This window comes from Malaclemys terrapin, chromosome 6, assembly GCF_027887155.1.
Source record: "Malaclemys terrapin pileata isolate rMalTer1 chromosome 6, rMalTer1.hap1, whole genome shotgun sequence".
NCBI classification, from domain to species: Eukaryota; Metazoa; Chordata; order Testudines; family Emydidae; genus Malaclemys; species Malaclemys terrapin.
Window position 1 is genome coordinate 97,468,458 of NC_071510.1, and position 14,223 is coordinate 97,482,680.

At 44.2% G+C, this 14,223-nt stretch overlaps 1 protein-coding gene across 9 annotated transcripts in view; it reads left to right on the plus strand.

The window, feature by feature from the left end:
* Window positions 1-14,223, plus strand: part of PDE4D (phosphodiesterase 4D) — a 1,107,352-nt gene that overhangs the window by 1,022,971 nt on the left and 70,158 nt on the right. The window contains exon 9 of one of the 9 annotated variants that reach the window (XM_054031510.1): window positions 11,305-12,842. The exons of the other annotated variants lie outside the window; for them this stretch is intronic. Within the exon in view, the coding sequence (XP_053887485.1) occupies window positions 11,305-11,516 (212 nt within the window). The 3' untranslated portion in view covers window positions 11,517-12,842. Of the gene's footprint in view, window positions 1-11,304; window positions 12,843-14,223 lie in introns of those variants that run through there. 9 annotated transcript variants of the gene reach the window in all.

A 14,223-nucleotide genomic window follows, 5' to 3' on the forward strand; every position in this document is an offset into this window, starting at 1 on the left:
CTTAATACCTTCTGCTGTTGATCCTTCTGCAAATGCTTATAATAGGTCAAAGAGAACATCAGAACAGCCATACTTAGGGTTGCCAGGTGTCTGGTTTTTTACCGGAACGCCTGGTCGAAAAAGGACCCTGATGGCTCCGGTCAGCACCGCCAACTGGGCTGTTAAAATTCCAGTTGGTGGTGCTGCGGGGCTAAGGCAGGCTAGTCCCTATCTGTTCTGGCTCCGCACTGCGCCCCAGAAGCAGCCAGCAGGTCCGGCTCCTAGGTGGGAGGCCCTGCATGCTGCCCCCGCCCTGAGCACTGGCTCCACACTCCCATTGGCTGGGAACTGTGGCCAATGGGAGCTGCAGAGGCAGTGCCTGCAGGCGAGAGCAGTGTGTGGAGCCTCCTGGTCCTCTCGCCTAGGAGCTGGACCTGCTTACTGCTTCCAGGGCACAGTGTGGAGCCAAGACAGGCAGGGAGCCTGCCGTAGCCCCACTGTGCCTCTGATCGGGAGCCGCTTGAGGTAAGCCTGTGCCCCAACACCGAGCCCCAATCCTCTGCTCCAGCCCTGAGCTCCCCACCCCCAAACCTGGAGCCCTCTCCTGCACTCCAAACCTCTCATCCCCAGCCCCGCCCCAGAACCTGCACCCCCAGCTGGAGCCCTCACCCCCCTGCATCCCAACCCCTGCCCCAGCCTAGAGCCCCCTCCCACACCTCATCCTCAGCCCACCCCAGACCCTGCATCCCCAGTTAGAGCCCTCATCCCATCCCACACCCTAATTCCTTGCTCCAGCCTAGTTAAAGTGAGTGAGGGTGTGGGAGAGGGAGGGGGAATGTAGTGAATAGGGGGCGGGGACTTGGGGAAGGGGCAGGGCTAAGGTGTTCGGTTTTGTGTGATTAGAAAGTTGGCAACCCTAGCCATATTGGATTAGACCAAAGATCCATCTAGCCCAGTATCCTGTCTTCCGACAGTGGCCAATGTCAGATGCTTCCAAGGGAATGAATAGAATAGGTAAGCATCAAGTGCTCCATCCCCTGTTGCCCATTCCCAGCTTCCAACAAACGGAGACTAGGGACACCATCCCTGCCCATCATGGCGAATAGTTGTTGATGGACATATCCTCCATGAATTTATCCAGTTCTTTTTTGAACTTTGTTATTGTCTTGGCCTTCACAACATTCTTTGGCAAAGAGTTCCACAAGTTGATTGTGCATTGTATAAAGAAATACTTTGTTTGTTTCAAACCTGCTGCCTATTAATTTAATTTGGTGACCCCTAGTTCTTGTGTTATGAGGAGTAAATAATAACACTTCCTTATTTGCTTTCTCCACACCAGTCATGATTTATAGACCTCTATCATATCCCGTCTTAGTCCTCTCTTTTCCAAGCTAAAAAGTCCTAGTCTTATTAATCTCTCTTCATATGGAAGCTGTTCCGTACCCCTAATAATTTTTGTTGCTCTTTTCTGTACCTTTTTCAATTCCAATATTTCTTTTTTGAGATGGAGCGACCAGATCTGCCTGCAGTATTCCAGATGTGGGGTTACCGTAGATTTATGTAGAGGCAATATGATATTTTCTGTCTTATTATCTATCCGTTTCCTATTGATTTCCACCACTCTGTTCGCTTTTTTGACTGCCACTGCATATTGTGTGGATATTTTCAGAGAAGTATCCACAATGACTCCAAGATCTCTTTTTAAAGTGGGAACAGCTAATTTATACACCAAGATTTCATATGTATACTTGGGATTATGTTTTCCAATGTGCATTACTTTTCATTTATCAACATTGAATTTCATCTGCCATTTTGTTGTCCAGTCACCCAGTTTTGTGAGATCCAAAGTCTGCTTTGGACTTAATTATCTTGAGTAATTTTTTATCATCTGCAGAGGACCTAGATCTAGGGTGCCCATATTTCTCTAAACTGGCGTTGCTGCTCGTCACCCATGCTCCCGCAAATGTTTTTCCGCACCCCCAGTGAGCCAAGTAGCAGAGATGGGGCAAAGGGAAGAGGAGTGGGTATTGACTGGGATCTGGGAAGCAAAGCAGGATAGGTGTGTGAGCGTGAGTACTTTTGGGCTCCGAGACAGGAGGTGAAGCTATTGGACTATGATCCAGCTAGCGGGGCGATGCCCCTTTTGGGGCTGGGATAGCAGAGAGGCATGATGGAGGCTCCAGGTAGAGGGAGGGACCAAGAGAGCAGCCCTGGGGAAGTGGTGGATGCAGGGCCACCATTTCAGATTTTGGTATGGTGGGGGCAGGCAACTCCCAGCTGGTGATGGGAGGAGAGGAGAGGACTGGTTACTCCCGGCAGGTGGGAGGAGAGGAGAGAGCGATGGGGCACCAGAGCAGGTGTTGCTCCCAACCAGTGGCATGAAACTTTGTGGGGCAGTTGTTCCCCTCCCCCTCTCTCCCTAAATGGCACCCATGCTGGGATGTGGCAGAAGCAGACGACTGGAGGCAGACTGGGGAGAGGGTAGGATGGTGCTCTGCGCTGGGATCAAGGGGTTTGGAGGGTGGGAGGGGGATAAGGACTGGGGCAGAGGGTTGGAGTGTGGGAGGGGGCCAGGGGTTTAGGCTCCAGGTGGCGCTTACCTCACGCAGCTCCCAGAAGCAGCGGCATGTCCCCCCTCCGGCTCCTACGTGGAGGCATGGCCAGGCAGTTCTGCGCGCTGCCCCATCTGTAGGTGCTGCCCCCACAGCTCCCATTGGCCCTGGTTCCCGGTCAATGGGAGCTGCGGAGCTGGCACCTGGGGTGAGGTTTTTAACGGCACGGAGCCCCCTGCCTCCAGAAGCAACGCAGATCCAAGACAGGCAGGAAACCTGCCTTAGCCCCGCTGCGCTGCCTACCGGACTTTTAACAGCCCTATCAGCAGTGCTGACTGGAGCCACCAGGGTCCCCTTTCGAACAGGCGTTCCAGTCAAAAACCAGACAGCTGGCAACTCTAATTATGGACAAGGCTTAAAAAAGGGGGCTGTCCCCTCCAAAACAGCATGTATGGTAATCCTACCTAGATCCTTTAGAATGGTGCAGCCTATTTACATGGCATAGCTGGCCCATTCTGTAAACCCAGCAGAGGAAAGGGAGAGACATAGCCCCTTCTTCTCTCCTCTCCTTTTGAGGTCTTCTGCATCTCTGAGAATGCACTAAATGAACAGTCCCTCCTGAAGAAGGTGCACTTGTGCTGTGGCGACTAGTACAAATTAGCCATTTTGTATTAGCAAGGTGTGTTTTTACATACCTTTTGGTTTGGCTAAGCTCCAGTACTGTCTTTTTCATTTGGCCTTTCTGACACACTTCCTGGGCACAGAATCTGTTACCTCTTCACAGAACTGGGACCTTGCAATCTAACTGCCCTAGGCCTGTGCTGACCTCCCTGGGAACTCCAGTAGCTTAAACACACTCTCTCCCAGAGCTCCAGGCTTGTGGGCACTCTGGTTTGCAGTTTACCTCTTTAGGGAATATATGATAATTTAAGCACATAACACACAGGTTTGTAAAGGTTTCCAACACAATTACTCTTTACTTTAGAAAGCTCAAGAGAGAGCTGTATCTAGGTTAAAAACAGTAAAACACCAATATGCTATCCCTCCCTCAGTTTTCTCACTACTTTTGAGAGTTCTTTGGGATTTTGTCAGAGTCCTCTAGGGTATCCAGGATCCTCCTCCTTCTCCTCCTGCATAATCTTGCTATCCACTTGTGGTCTCTTCTCCCTTTCTCTAAAATGTCTGGTGAGAGTGTCCTCCTTTTTATAAAGTGACAGTCCTTTCCGTCATGTGACCCATGATCAGCCTTGTCAGGTGTTCAAAGTCCCCAACCAAGTGATCTCCTGCCTGGTTACTAACCCACCTTTCAGAACCAGTTTTCTTGATTTGGCCACCTTCTTTGTCCATAGGTGCTTCCTTTTAACTAGAAAACTATCCAGGTTTAACGACCCATTATAAGCATTTTGCCACCACCTCTTAGAACTTCATCCCAAAATTGAAGTGTAAAAAGACAGCAGAGAAGGTAGACTAGCCAATCATACAATCAAACAAAATTTGTAGTTTGATAAGAGAGTCCATAATCTCACATAGAATTAATAAATTTTACATAGACAGATTTCCCAGAATGTGACACAAGGACTGTATATTTTCAAATATGAATTGATTCCCCAAGTATGGACCATAAATTATTTGTGATCCATAGATCCCTTTTTGGTGGTTTGAAAATGCAACATTTTGAGAAACAAGGTCCGGATTTTCCTTTGTGCCAAGTTGCTGTTTGCAGCAGCGACAGGGAATCATCAGTGAGCTTGTTAAAGCTCCCTGAATCTCATGGAGTATATGCAGGATAATATAGATTATTAGTAGAACTGCTCAAAAATTGTCCGATGAAACAGTTTTGTCAAAAAATGCCAGTTCATCGACCCCCAAATTTCTCCAAAAGTGAGTTGGGCTTGAAAAACCTTTGCTGAATTCTGGTGGAAACCTGCCTGGTTCCCTGCCAGCTGAGCTGGCATGCTTTCAGGAAGCCCTGCCATGTACACTTCCCCCAGGCCAGGGGGAACATTTCTAGGGTCCGTGATTCTAGTTCAGCCAGCCGTGCAGACCACTCTGGGGCCATAAACTCTGTCTTCCAGAATCTGTGGCTCTCAGGCAGCCCTGCCACTCCAGGGCTTCCAGTCTCCCTGTCATGTAGCCAGGAGACTGAAAGCCCTGCATGTAACTAGGGCTTGGCTCCCAGCTCCATAGCAGAGAGCCTGGAAGCCCTACAAATCCTGGCTCAAGCCAGAGCAATCAAGGATTCCAAGCTCACGGCCATGGACCTGGGAGCCTGAAAATCCTGGGATGGGCTCCCAAATCCCAGGGTGTGTGAGTCTGGGGCAGTCCTGCCATGAATACTGCCCTGGACTGGGGATCTCAGGACTTCTAGACTCTTGGTCCAGCTGGCTATTCCGGCTCCCAGCTGGCTCCTGGGCAGGCCTCATGACAGGGCTGCCCCAGAGCCCAGACCCTGGCAGCTGCTGAGTGAAATTGGCATTCTTGCCAGTTTAACTGACAAGTATGTCAGTTTCACTCACCAGCTGGTGGGTCTGTGGGAGGAAATGTCTAAACAGAAACACCATGTGTCTGTGTTTCCGAAACAATTTTTTTTATTATTTTGGATTTCTAGTTTGCAGGAAATTTCAAAATATCAAGATTTCTCACAAACTGGAAATCCCACATTTCAGCCAGCTCCAGCTAGTAGTAACTTATATAAGCTGAGGATAGCTGTAGCACAGTATGGAGACTTGGCTGTTTTCTGGTCCCCTTACGCTGCTCTGAACACAAATGTTATCTGGACCTAGGTAGTTGGGAGGGTAGGTGGGTCTATGAGAGATTCTTGTCTTTGGCAATAGTCTATAGAATGAAAAAATTGAACATTACTGAAATATATTTGTATATTTCATGCATTTTTTCTTACTGTTACATTTGATATATCTGGATGATTTCACCTCACCTATCTAAAAACTGGGGGGATGGGGGAAAGATCATCAGTTGGTGTAAATCAGTGTAACTCCACTGAAATCAATGTTGAGGATCTGCCTGTAGGATTTTTCTTAGAAACTGCATGAAAATCTTTCTGTATGCTTCTTCAGGGAAGAGAGCAGACCTGTTAGAATATTGTGAAAGAACTGAAATTTGCTTTAAGACAGACTGAGACAGTATTTGTCAAGATTTAAACTTGACGCATGGAGGAGCAGGTTGAGCTGTTTTGTGGTTTTGTTTTATGACGTGTGTCAGTTGCATACCTGTCATCCAAAACAAACCACTCCCTAGTCTGGCCCTTTCACAACTGCTAAAAGGATGATTACTAATTGATATTTAGAGTGTCATCTCAATCTTTAATAGTCTCAAGAATAACTTCCTGAGGCAATATAACAAGGAAATGTAACAAAAGTAGTGGTTGACTCATTGTCCAGCTTACATGAACCGTGTGACTAATAAATTTATTCAGCTTTAAAGTGTAGATTTCTTACCTATCACATTTAATAATAATAATAATTAATAATAATTCTATGTATTTAGCTCCTACCACGGTAAGTGTCCATGTTTCCAGACAAAAACAATTAATAAAAACATAATAATTACCATTCTTTCAAAAATAAACATAAAAAGAAAGTAAGGGTGAGGTGTGCTGCCTTTTTTTAGGTTAAAAAAAAGTACAGGCTTTTCATGTTTGCACAGCACCCAGCAGAAAGGGGTCCTAATCCCAATTAGGGTCTTTGGGATACCATAATATAAATATTTTTAAATACACCTCTACCTTGATATAACGCTCTCCTCGGGAGCCAAAAATTTTTACCGCATTATAGGTGAAACAGCGTTATATTGAACTTGCTTTGATCCACCGGAGTGCGCAGCCCCGCCCCCCCCCCCCCCGAGCACTGCTTTACCACGTTATATCCGAATTCATGTTTTATCGGGTCGCGTTATATCGAGGTAGAGGTGTAATAATAAAAATCAAGAATGCTAAAGGCAACATAGAACATAGAAACTTTTATGATAACCGTAAATAACACACAACTTACTCGAAGTTAAGAATCTGTTGGAGTTATTTTGCTCAAAATAAACTGTAGCCATGCACTTCTGCAATTTTACAGTCCCCAGACCAAATTATTATTTTTTATTTCACTAGTATCAGAGGTGTGCATGGAACTTTACAGAGCATATAGGAAGGTGCAGTACCTGCCCTGAAGATCAGAGTCTATGGGCCTGATCTGGCTAACCATTGCTCATATGAATGTTCTATCTGGGATAGTCTGAAGGGAAAGGCGGCGGGGCGGGGAGGAGGAAAGGGTTTATGGGACAGAGTGTGTGTGGAATGGCCATTCTCCACAAAATCTAAGAGGGTTGAAAGGTCAAATAGACAATGTGGAAAAGAATGACATGGGAGAAAAGCAGAGGAAGAAATATAACACAGGAGAGAAAAGAAGAAAGGTAGATGGGGGAAAAAAATTCAGTCAGACAGGAAGCACTGCCTTAGCCCTGATCCTGCAACTTTTTCAATGTGGTACATCCCCAGCTGGAGCCCTCACCCCTGTGCCCCAGCCCTGACCCCTCCCCCAAACCAGAGCCCCCTCCTGACTCTGTTCACTTCAGTGGAGCTCAGGTTTGGCACACGAGTCCACCACGTGGAACAAATTGCAGGATCAGGGTCTCCGGAGAGCTGACAGATATCACTTGACCTAAAGCAGGGAATTTTTAAAAGCTAAATAAATGTTTTAACTAAAAGACAAGTACTAAAGGTCAGCTGTTGGTTCCAATATATTTTAATAGATTGGTACGGAGCTCCTGCACTTATGAAATTGCCCTGCCACTAAATCTCTGTCTTTACATGCCACTTCACAGTTGCAGTTTCTCACCATTACAGGTCAGTCTGTCTTCTGGCTGATGCATCTCAGCCCTTACCTCCTCCCCCAGTCTGTTCCTCCCCATGCTTGTCTTGCCTCATTTTGACTGACGAGACTTCACGTTTTCTGAGGAGCAATTCACCAGACCACCACCTACTATTTGACCCTCTCAATCTGTAATCCAGGCTTGCTGACCGAACCTTTTATTTTTAACTCCTTCCGTGGTTAAATGGAGGAAGATAGTAAGCACTAAAAGTTCAGACCAGAAGTCACAGGATTCCCTTTATCCTTTCTAGGTCAGAAAACTCTTCTTTTTGGTGTGACAGAAGAGTAAGAATCCAAGCTTGATACAATTCCCAGGTTGACAGGCTATGCAAATGTCCAAGTTCTGAGCCTTCAGTGAATTCTGCAGAAGTGCACAGGTTATCTAGCTCTAGCTCATCCATTAATGCAAATACATTCCAGTGTCAAGAACAAGTATTGGGAGGCTGCTGCTACCCCTGCTGCTGCTCCTGTGGGATAAGGAAGCCCCATAGCCCCTCTGGGAGGAAAATGGGGCCCTTGTACTCCAGCTGGGGACAAGACTCAGGTGAGGCCCTATGTCCTGGAATGTCTATGGCCCAGATTGCCTTAATCCTGCTCTACCTTCAAATGGTCTCTGCTGGCATCACTTGGTTTCATTTAGAGTATAATATCCCAGGAACGAGTAGACCAGTGGTTCTCAACCCACGGGCCACTTGCGGCCCAATCAGCATACAGCTGCAGCCCATGTGACATCCTCAGGGCCATACAGGTACTATATATATTATGTGGATGCAGTCCACATAACTAATAGAGAGCTGCATATGCGACCCACAATGGTGAATAGGTTGAGAACCACTGCAGTAGACTAATATAGCTGTTTTTCTGTTTCCAACTGGAATTGCCACCAGGAATACACAGATACCTTTTTATCCTGTTGTTGTCTTCCAAGGATACTCAAACACTATTGTTTCAAAACAATTTTATTAAAACAAATATATTTCCTGAAAATCTTCCTATGGTGGACCTCCCAGTTAGAATTTTTCAATTAGGTCATTATAGTTCCAGCTGGTAACAAGATTTTGAAAAAGAACAACAGATCTTTTGGTTCTTAGAGCTACTGGTCCCCTGTAGAAACCATCAGGAATCAGTTTGAAGGATTCTAATGGAGTTTACTGGAATTTCCAGTAAGTTTGTACTGGAATTTGGCAAGTGGCTAAGCTATACATTCATGTGGAGGTTTTAACTCTTAGGAAAACAAGAAGCCAAAACTGAATAGTACTCACTAACAATTACAAATCTAAAAATTAGAGCTACACATTTTATAGGGATATATTTAATGTTGTTTTCCTAATAATATTTAACAGTTGGTCTCTTCAGGGGAAATCCTGATGGGTGGCAACTTTAATTTCCCTTGATCCCCCTATTTGTACTACACAATGTTTTAGACAGTAAACAGGAGTGTGTGACTGTTCCAACCATCCTCTTTTTGCCCAAGAGGGCCTTGTTTTCCAGACTGCTAAATTAATGTTTTCCACTTTGAAAATCTGTCACTACACAAATTACACCGAATCAGCCACAGAAGCATTCTTCTCAGAATCATGAGTTTAAAGCTATGTTACAACTTGGGAGGGGACTGAGCTCTAAGATACGTCCTAGAATCTGAAAAAGTTGTTTTCTGTATGCTGCAAGAAACAAAGACCTTAGTAACACCAGAGCTATTGGGTTGAAGGATGGGGTCCACTCTGAGACGCCTTACCCAAGGTCTTTTCAGCTCAGAATTGTCTCAACTAGAGCTGGAAAGATTATTGATTGGTGGGGTGTGGGGGGTATGTTTTAAATAAAAATGCTCTTTTTCAAAGTTCAAAACTTTAGTGAGATGGAAGCAATTTTTTTAAAATCCACATGTTAAACATTTTGTTGTTAGAACTTCAAAAACACTTCATACAATTTTCCTGATATAATTTTACATTTTGAGCAGGATTGGTTGGTTGAGATTAGTCACGAGTCAAATAATATTGGTTTTCTTTCCTGTATGTATCTGCTCCATGCAATCAAGAGAATTAGCAGAAGCCATTTTGACTCTTTTGCAGAGGGATTGGCACTGGTGGTAGCAGTATGTGCCTCAGTATGTGATGAAGAATTGCCTAATTTTCCATAGACAATTTTAAGAGGCCAGTGATCCCACTGACAGTCCCCATACTGCATAAGAGCGTGCTCCACCAAAGATGCCAGTGGATGTACAAGTTGCTTCCTGTAAAAAGTCAGACGAGAAGGCAGCACTAAGTAGATATGAAGAGAAACTGTATGGAGACAGAGGACCATTTGGCCTTGTGAGTTCCTTGGTAATTTCAAATAGTTGAAATGAGCATCTGGGGTTGCCTCCTATCCTGGTTTTACCTGGACAGTCCGGTTTTGGGCTTCTGTGTCCAGCTGACATTTAGGGTTGCTAAGTGCCCACTTTTCAACCAGAAAATCCAGTTGAAAAGGGGACCTTGCGGTGTCCGGTCAGCTGTACTGACTAGACACCAAAAGCCCAGTTACCGGGAGGTGAAGATGATCCAGTGAGCAACAGGGGGAGGAGGAGAGAGGAGCAGGCAACAGGGGCAGGCCCTTGGGGGAAAGAGGAGGAGCAGGGGCAGGGCCTTAGGGGAAGAGGCAGAGAAGGGGCATGGCTTGGTGGAAGAGGCAGCGAAGGGGGCGGGGCCTCATGGGGACAGGTGGAGCAGTGGTGGGGCCTTGGGGGAAGAGGTGGAGCAACGGCGGGGCCTTGGGGGGGGAAGAGGCAGAGCAGAGGGAGGGGCCTCAGGGTCTGGTTACCAGCAATTAGAAAGGTGGCAGCAACCCTATTAGCATCCCTACTCTGAAATTCTGAGGTACCCCTTCACTAGATTAATAGATCATTTGGATATGTTGTGGATGCTCTACTGGGTGCTTTTCCAGATGGTTTTGGCTACAGTGAAGTATGGCTTTCCCAATAGTCTACTTTATTAATATGGGTATTTGCATAACTCTGATTTTTGGTGAACTGATAAATACTTTATATCACAAAAGGACTTTCATAACAGGTGATAGAATACCTCCTACTAGTCATAGTGACTTAGCTCCAAATCCTGACCCCAAGTTATAGCCCAGACTCTTTGGCACACAGGAAGCCACCATAGATCTGGACTGCACACAAAAGATGTGTACCCCCTGCGCAGACTCCACAAATAATGCGCCCGCTTCCATGCAGCAGAACTGATCTGTGCAGCTGAGGAGTGGGGGCAGAATTTGCCCCATAATAAACAAAGAAACAGAGGGCTTATTGAGGTCAAATTGTAAAGCTGCCCCAAGGAAGCACAGAGATGTATATGTAACAAATGTCTTATGACTATTTTCTCTAGGCAATAATTGCAAAGAGCCCTATTTCTCAGTGTTGTAATCCTGAAGCTATAGACTTATGTTTACTAGAATTAATTGAAGAGGAGTCCTCAGAGGGCTGGATCTGCTGACTTTTAGAGTTGCTTTGCACCACCAAAGTGCAGATATGAAATGTTGGTAGAGAAATGCCTTTTTTCAATTAAGTTAATTGTGCAGTTCAAGTAGGTCCTCATTTAATACATGCTTTGCTCCATGTTCATCTGTGTAATTATGGCCTTTATCTGTAATACAATTGCCAGAGCAGTTCCGCAAGCACTGCACATGGGAAATATTTCAATGTTCTGCTCCTGCTGTTATCCTTGAAACTAGTACAATTTCTTCTCAAAGAGATGGGGATGTTTTAACATCTTCAGCTGGTGCCTCTGGTACAATTTAATGTAATGTGTTGGGGGAATCCTTATGATCATCACACACTGACAGAAATCTAGTCCTGGTCCTTAAGATATAGATCTATGTCTGCATAAGGTCACTAAACAGCACCATCATTTGTTCTTTATTAGATTGGAATGTTGGAGAAAATCCTGGAATGGAGAAAAGGAGAGTTCAAAGTGGAACCATCACAGGGTTTGTCAGAAATTTGCTGCAGCTGTGCTCCTCTTCACAGATGCATGTTCCAAATCTAACCTCCAGCCTTTTGTGTTGCTCAAGATCAAGGGGATTTTCTCAGCAGCTTCCAAAGTGGCCTATATCTCTAAATTTGACAACAATATGACCTGTGAACATACCTTAGAGAGAATCTTCAGCTTCACAACTTTAATGAATGGCTGTAGTTAAGTGTTCTCACGACAAAATAAATATTAAATTCATGATTATATTTGTTTCAGCTGTGAGAAGGATGACTAAGAAGACAGGGTTGTTTTTCCCCAACATTGAATCAGTTTTTATATCGTTTACAGTAGATGATGGTGTTGAGTAAAAGTTCAAAGTCATTTGATATCTTGGAGCATTTTGGTTAAAAGTTATAAGTACTTATATTTTAATCTAAGGAAAGAAATCTGTAACTTGAACCTAAGATGATTAGTTCATAATGCCAACTACAGAAACTGAAAATCTTGGCCTAGATACTCTGCTGCACCAACTGCAATAGAACCTCAGAGCTACGAACACCTCGGGAATGGTGTTTGTTCGTAACTCTGAACAAAACGCTATGGTGGGTCTTTCAAAAGTTTACAACTGAACATTGACTTAATACAGCCTTGAAACTTTACTATACAGAAGAAGAAAACATTGCTTTCCCTTTATTTTCTTAGTAGTTTATATTTATCACAGTACTGTACTGTATTTTGCCCTTTTTTTTGGTCTCTGCTGCTGCCAGATTGCGTACTTCCAGTTCCAAATGAGTTGTGTGTTTGACTGATCAGTTCATAACTCTGGTGTTCATAACTCTGAGGTTCTACTGTGTATTTGTGATACAGCAAAGGTGATTTTCAAGGAGTGGGTTAGGGCTCCCTGATTCTCTGAGTGGATCTCACCTGGCCCTGGCCTCAGCATAGCTCAGAGCAGCCTGGGTACCTCTCTTGCTAATCCCAGCTGGCTAAGGGACTGTACACCCATTGAGCATAACTGGAGGGCATTACCCTCCAGCCATGCCCTTTCCTGTTGTGGCACATCCAAAACACATTCCTACATTGCAGTGGCTAACTACATTGGTTCTGTGCCAGGTGAGAGCTCCTTCATACTGAATGGAATTCTTTGCTGGCCAGATCCAACTGCTTTCTAGCCCCTTTGCACTGCTCAGATGGTACAAAGTAGCTAGAATGTAACCAAGAATCTGGCCCTTATCTTTAGCTTCAGCTGTGTTTGTCAAAATTGTCTAAAAGAGAAAACTGAAAAGATTAATGTAATAAATACTTGAGCCATAGAAGAAAAATCTTGTATTGTTTTTCATGATCTAGAAATGAGATAAAGTGACCACATATATAAAAAGCACAACCATCCCTTAAACAAATTAGGCATTATCTCTGTTGACAAAATTATTATTGTACAATAAATTTTCCCATTTAAACTTTTAAACAGCAAGCTTCTGAATGAAACAAGATTAAATGAGGACATAGCTATCTCTGGAGTTGTATTAGGAGCTTTCTCACAGTTAATTCTTTTGTAAACACGAATATCTAAGACATCCTTTTTAAAAACATGGCTGTGCAATGCCAAATGATTATGGCTAATCTTTGTTCTTTTTGTAAGCATTTGTTTGTTTTCTCTACACATGTAGTTGGAAGTTAGAAGGAGGGGGTGATGGGAACGGTTTATGTTAGTCTATTGACGTAAAAAAGAAAATTTGCTGCTGCTGCTTCCCTTTTTTTTTTTTCTAAGAACACTTGCCCAGCGGCATGCAAATTTCCAAGTTAATTGGTGCTAAGTAATCTTTAAAACCCCATAGTAGGGGATAATAATTTACAGGAAGAAATTATAAAATGTTCAAGTCTGTTTCTTTATATTTTGAGAAACCAATTAAAAAAAAAACCATACTATAAACAGTTAAACAGAGACTCACCTGCATAGCCTGGACAACCCAACTCCAGTTTGTAGAAGTCAAATAATCTCAATCCCTTTTTGCTAGTTCTTGTGACATAAAAGGGTGGCTGCAGAGCTGGTTGGAATTGGTTCCTGGGTAATAGCCTCAGTTAAGGGCATTCCTTGAGTGGCACAGCGCTGCTGCACTTCCCTCACAGACACTGCTGTAAGTTGTTCTGGGAGCGTTCCAGGGAAGACGGGACATGGTCAGAGCACCAAAGCATCTGGCTGTTTTTGTCTGTAAAAATGGCTCTTAGGAACTGTTTTAGCTGAGCATAAATGCAGTTCTCTGCCTACAATGAACTACCCTGGAAACCAAACACCAGGTACCTCCAGAATCGGTGTGTGAAAGGTGGTTCCCCCTTCCAGCTGTGTCAGTTATTTTACTCTCCCTTCTGTGTATTACTTACCTAGAAAAAAAATTCCTTCCAGATTTGACCTTTTCTATTTGGCAAACAGTGATATCCTCCCCCTCCCCAACCCCTACACACCCTTTACTGAATGAAGATGAAACTGATCTGGCTGTGTTCAACTCATGAAGTACTTTCTCATTACAAAAGAACATTGTTTGTGTACCCATACCATTTGACTGATTTTTAGATCAGCTCTGAGGAAAGTGTTTGGTAATTAACTACCACTCTAGAGCCAAAGCAGGGAACAGAAACCTTTTTGTGGGCCTGCCAAAAATTAGTGGCTAATGTTTTGCTTATTTTTATTTTTAATTTCTTGGTGATAGAATGGTAGATTTTAAAAAATTAGAACCTATAGGATCAAAGGGGTAGCCGTGTTAGTCTGGATCTGTAAAAGCAGCAAAGAGTCCTGTGGCACTTTATAGACTAACTGACGAATAGGAGCATGAGCTTTTGTGGGTGAACTGAAGAAGTGGGTATTCACCCACGAAA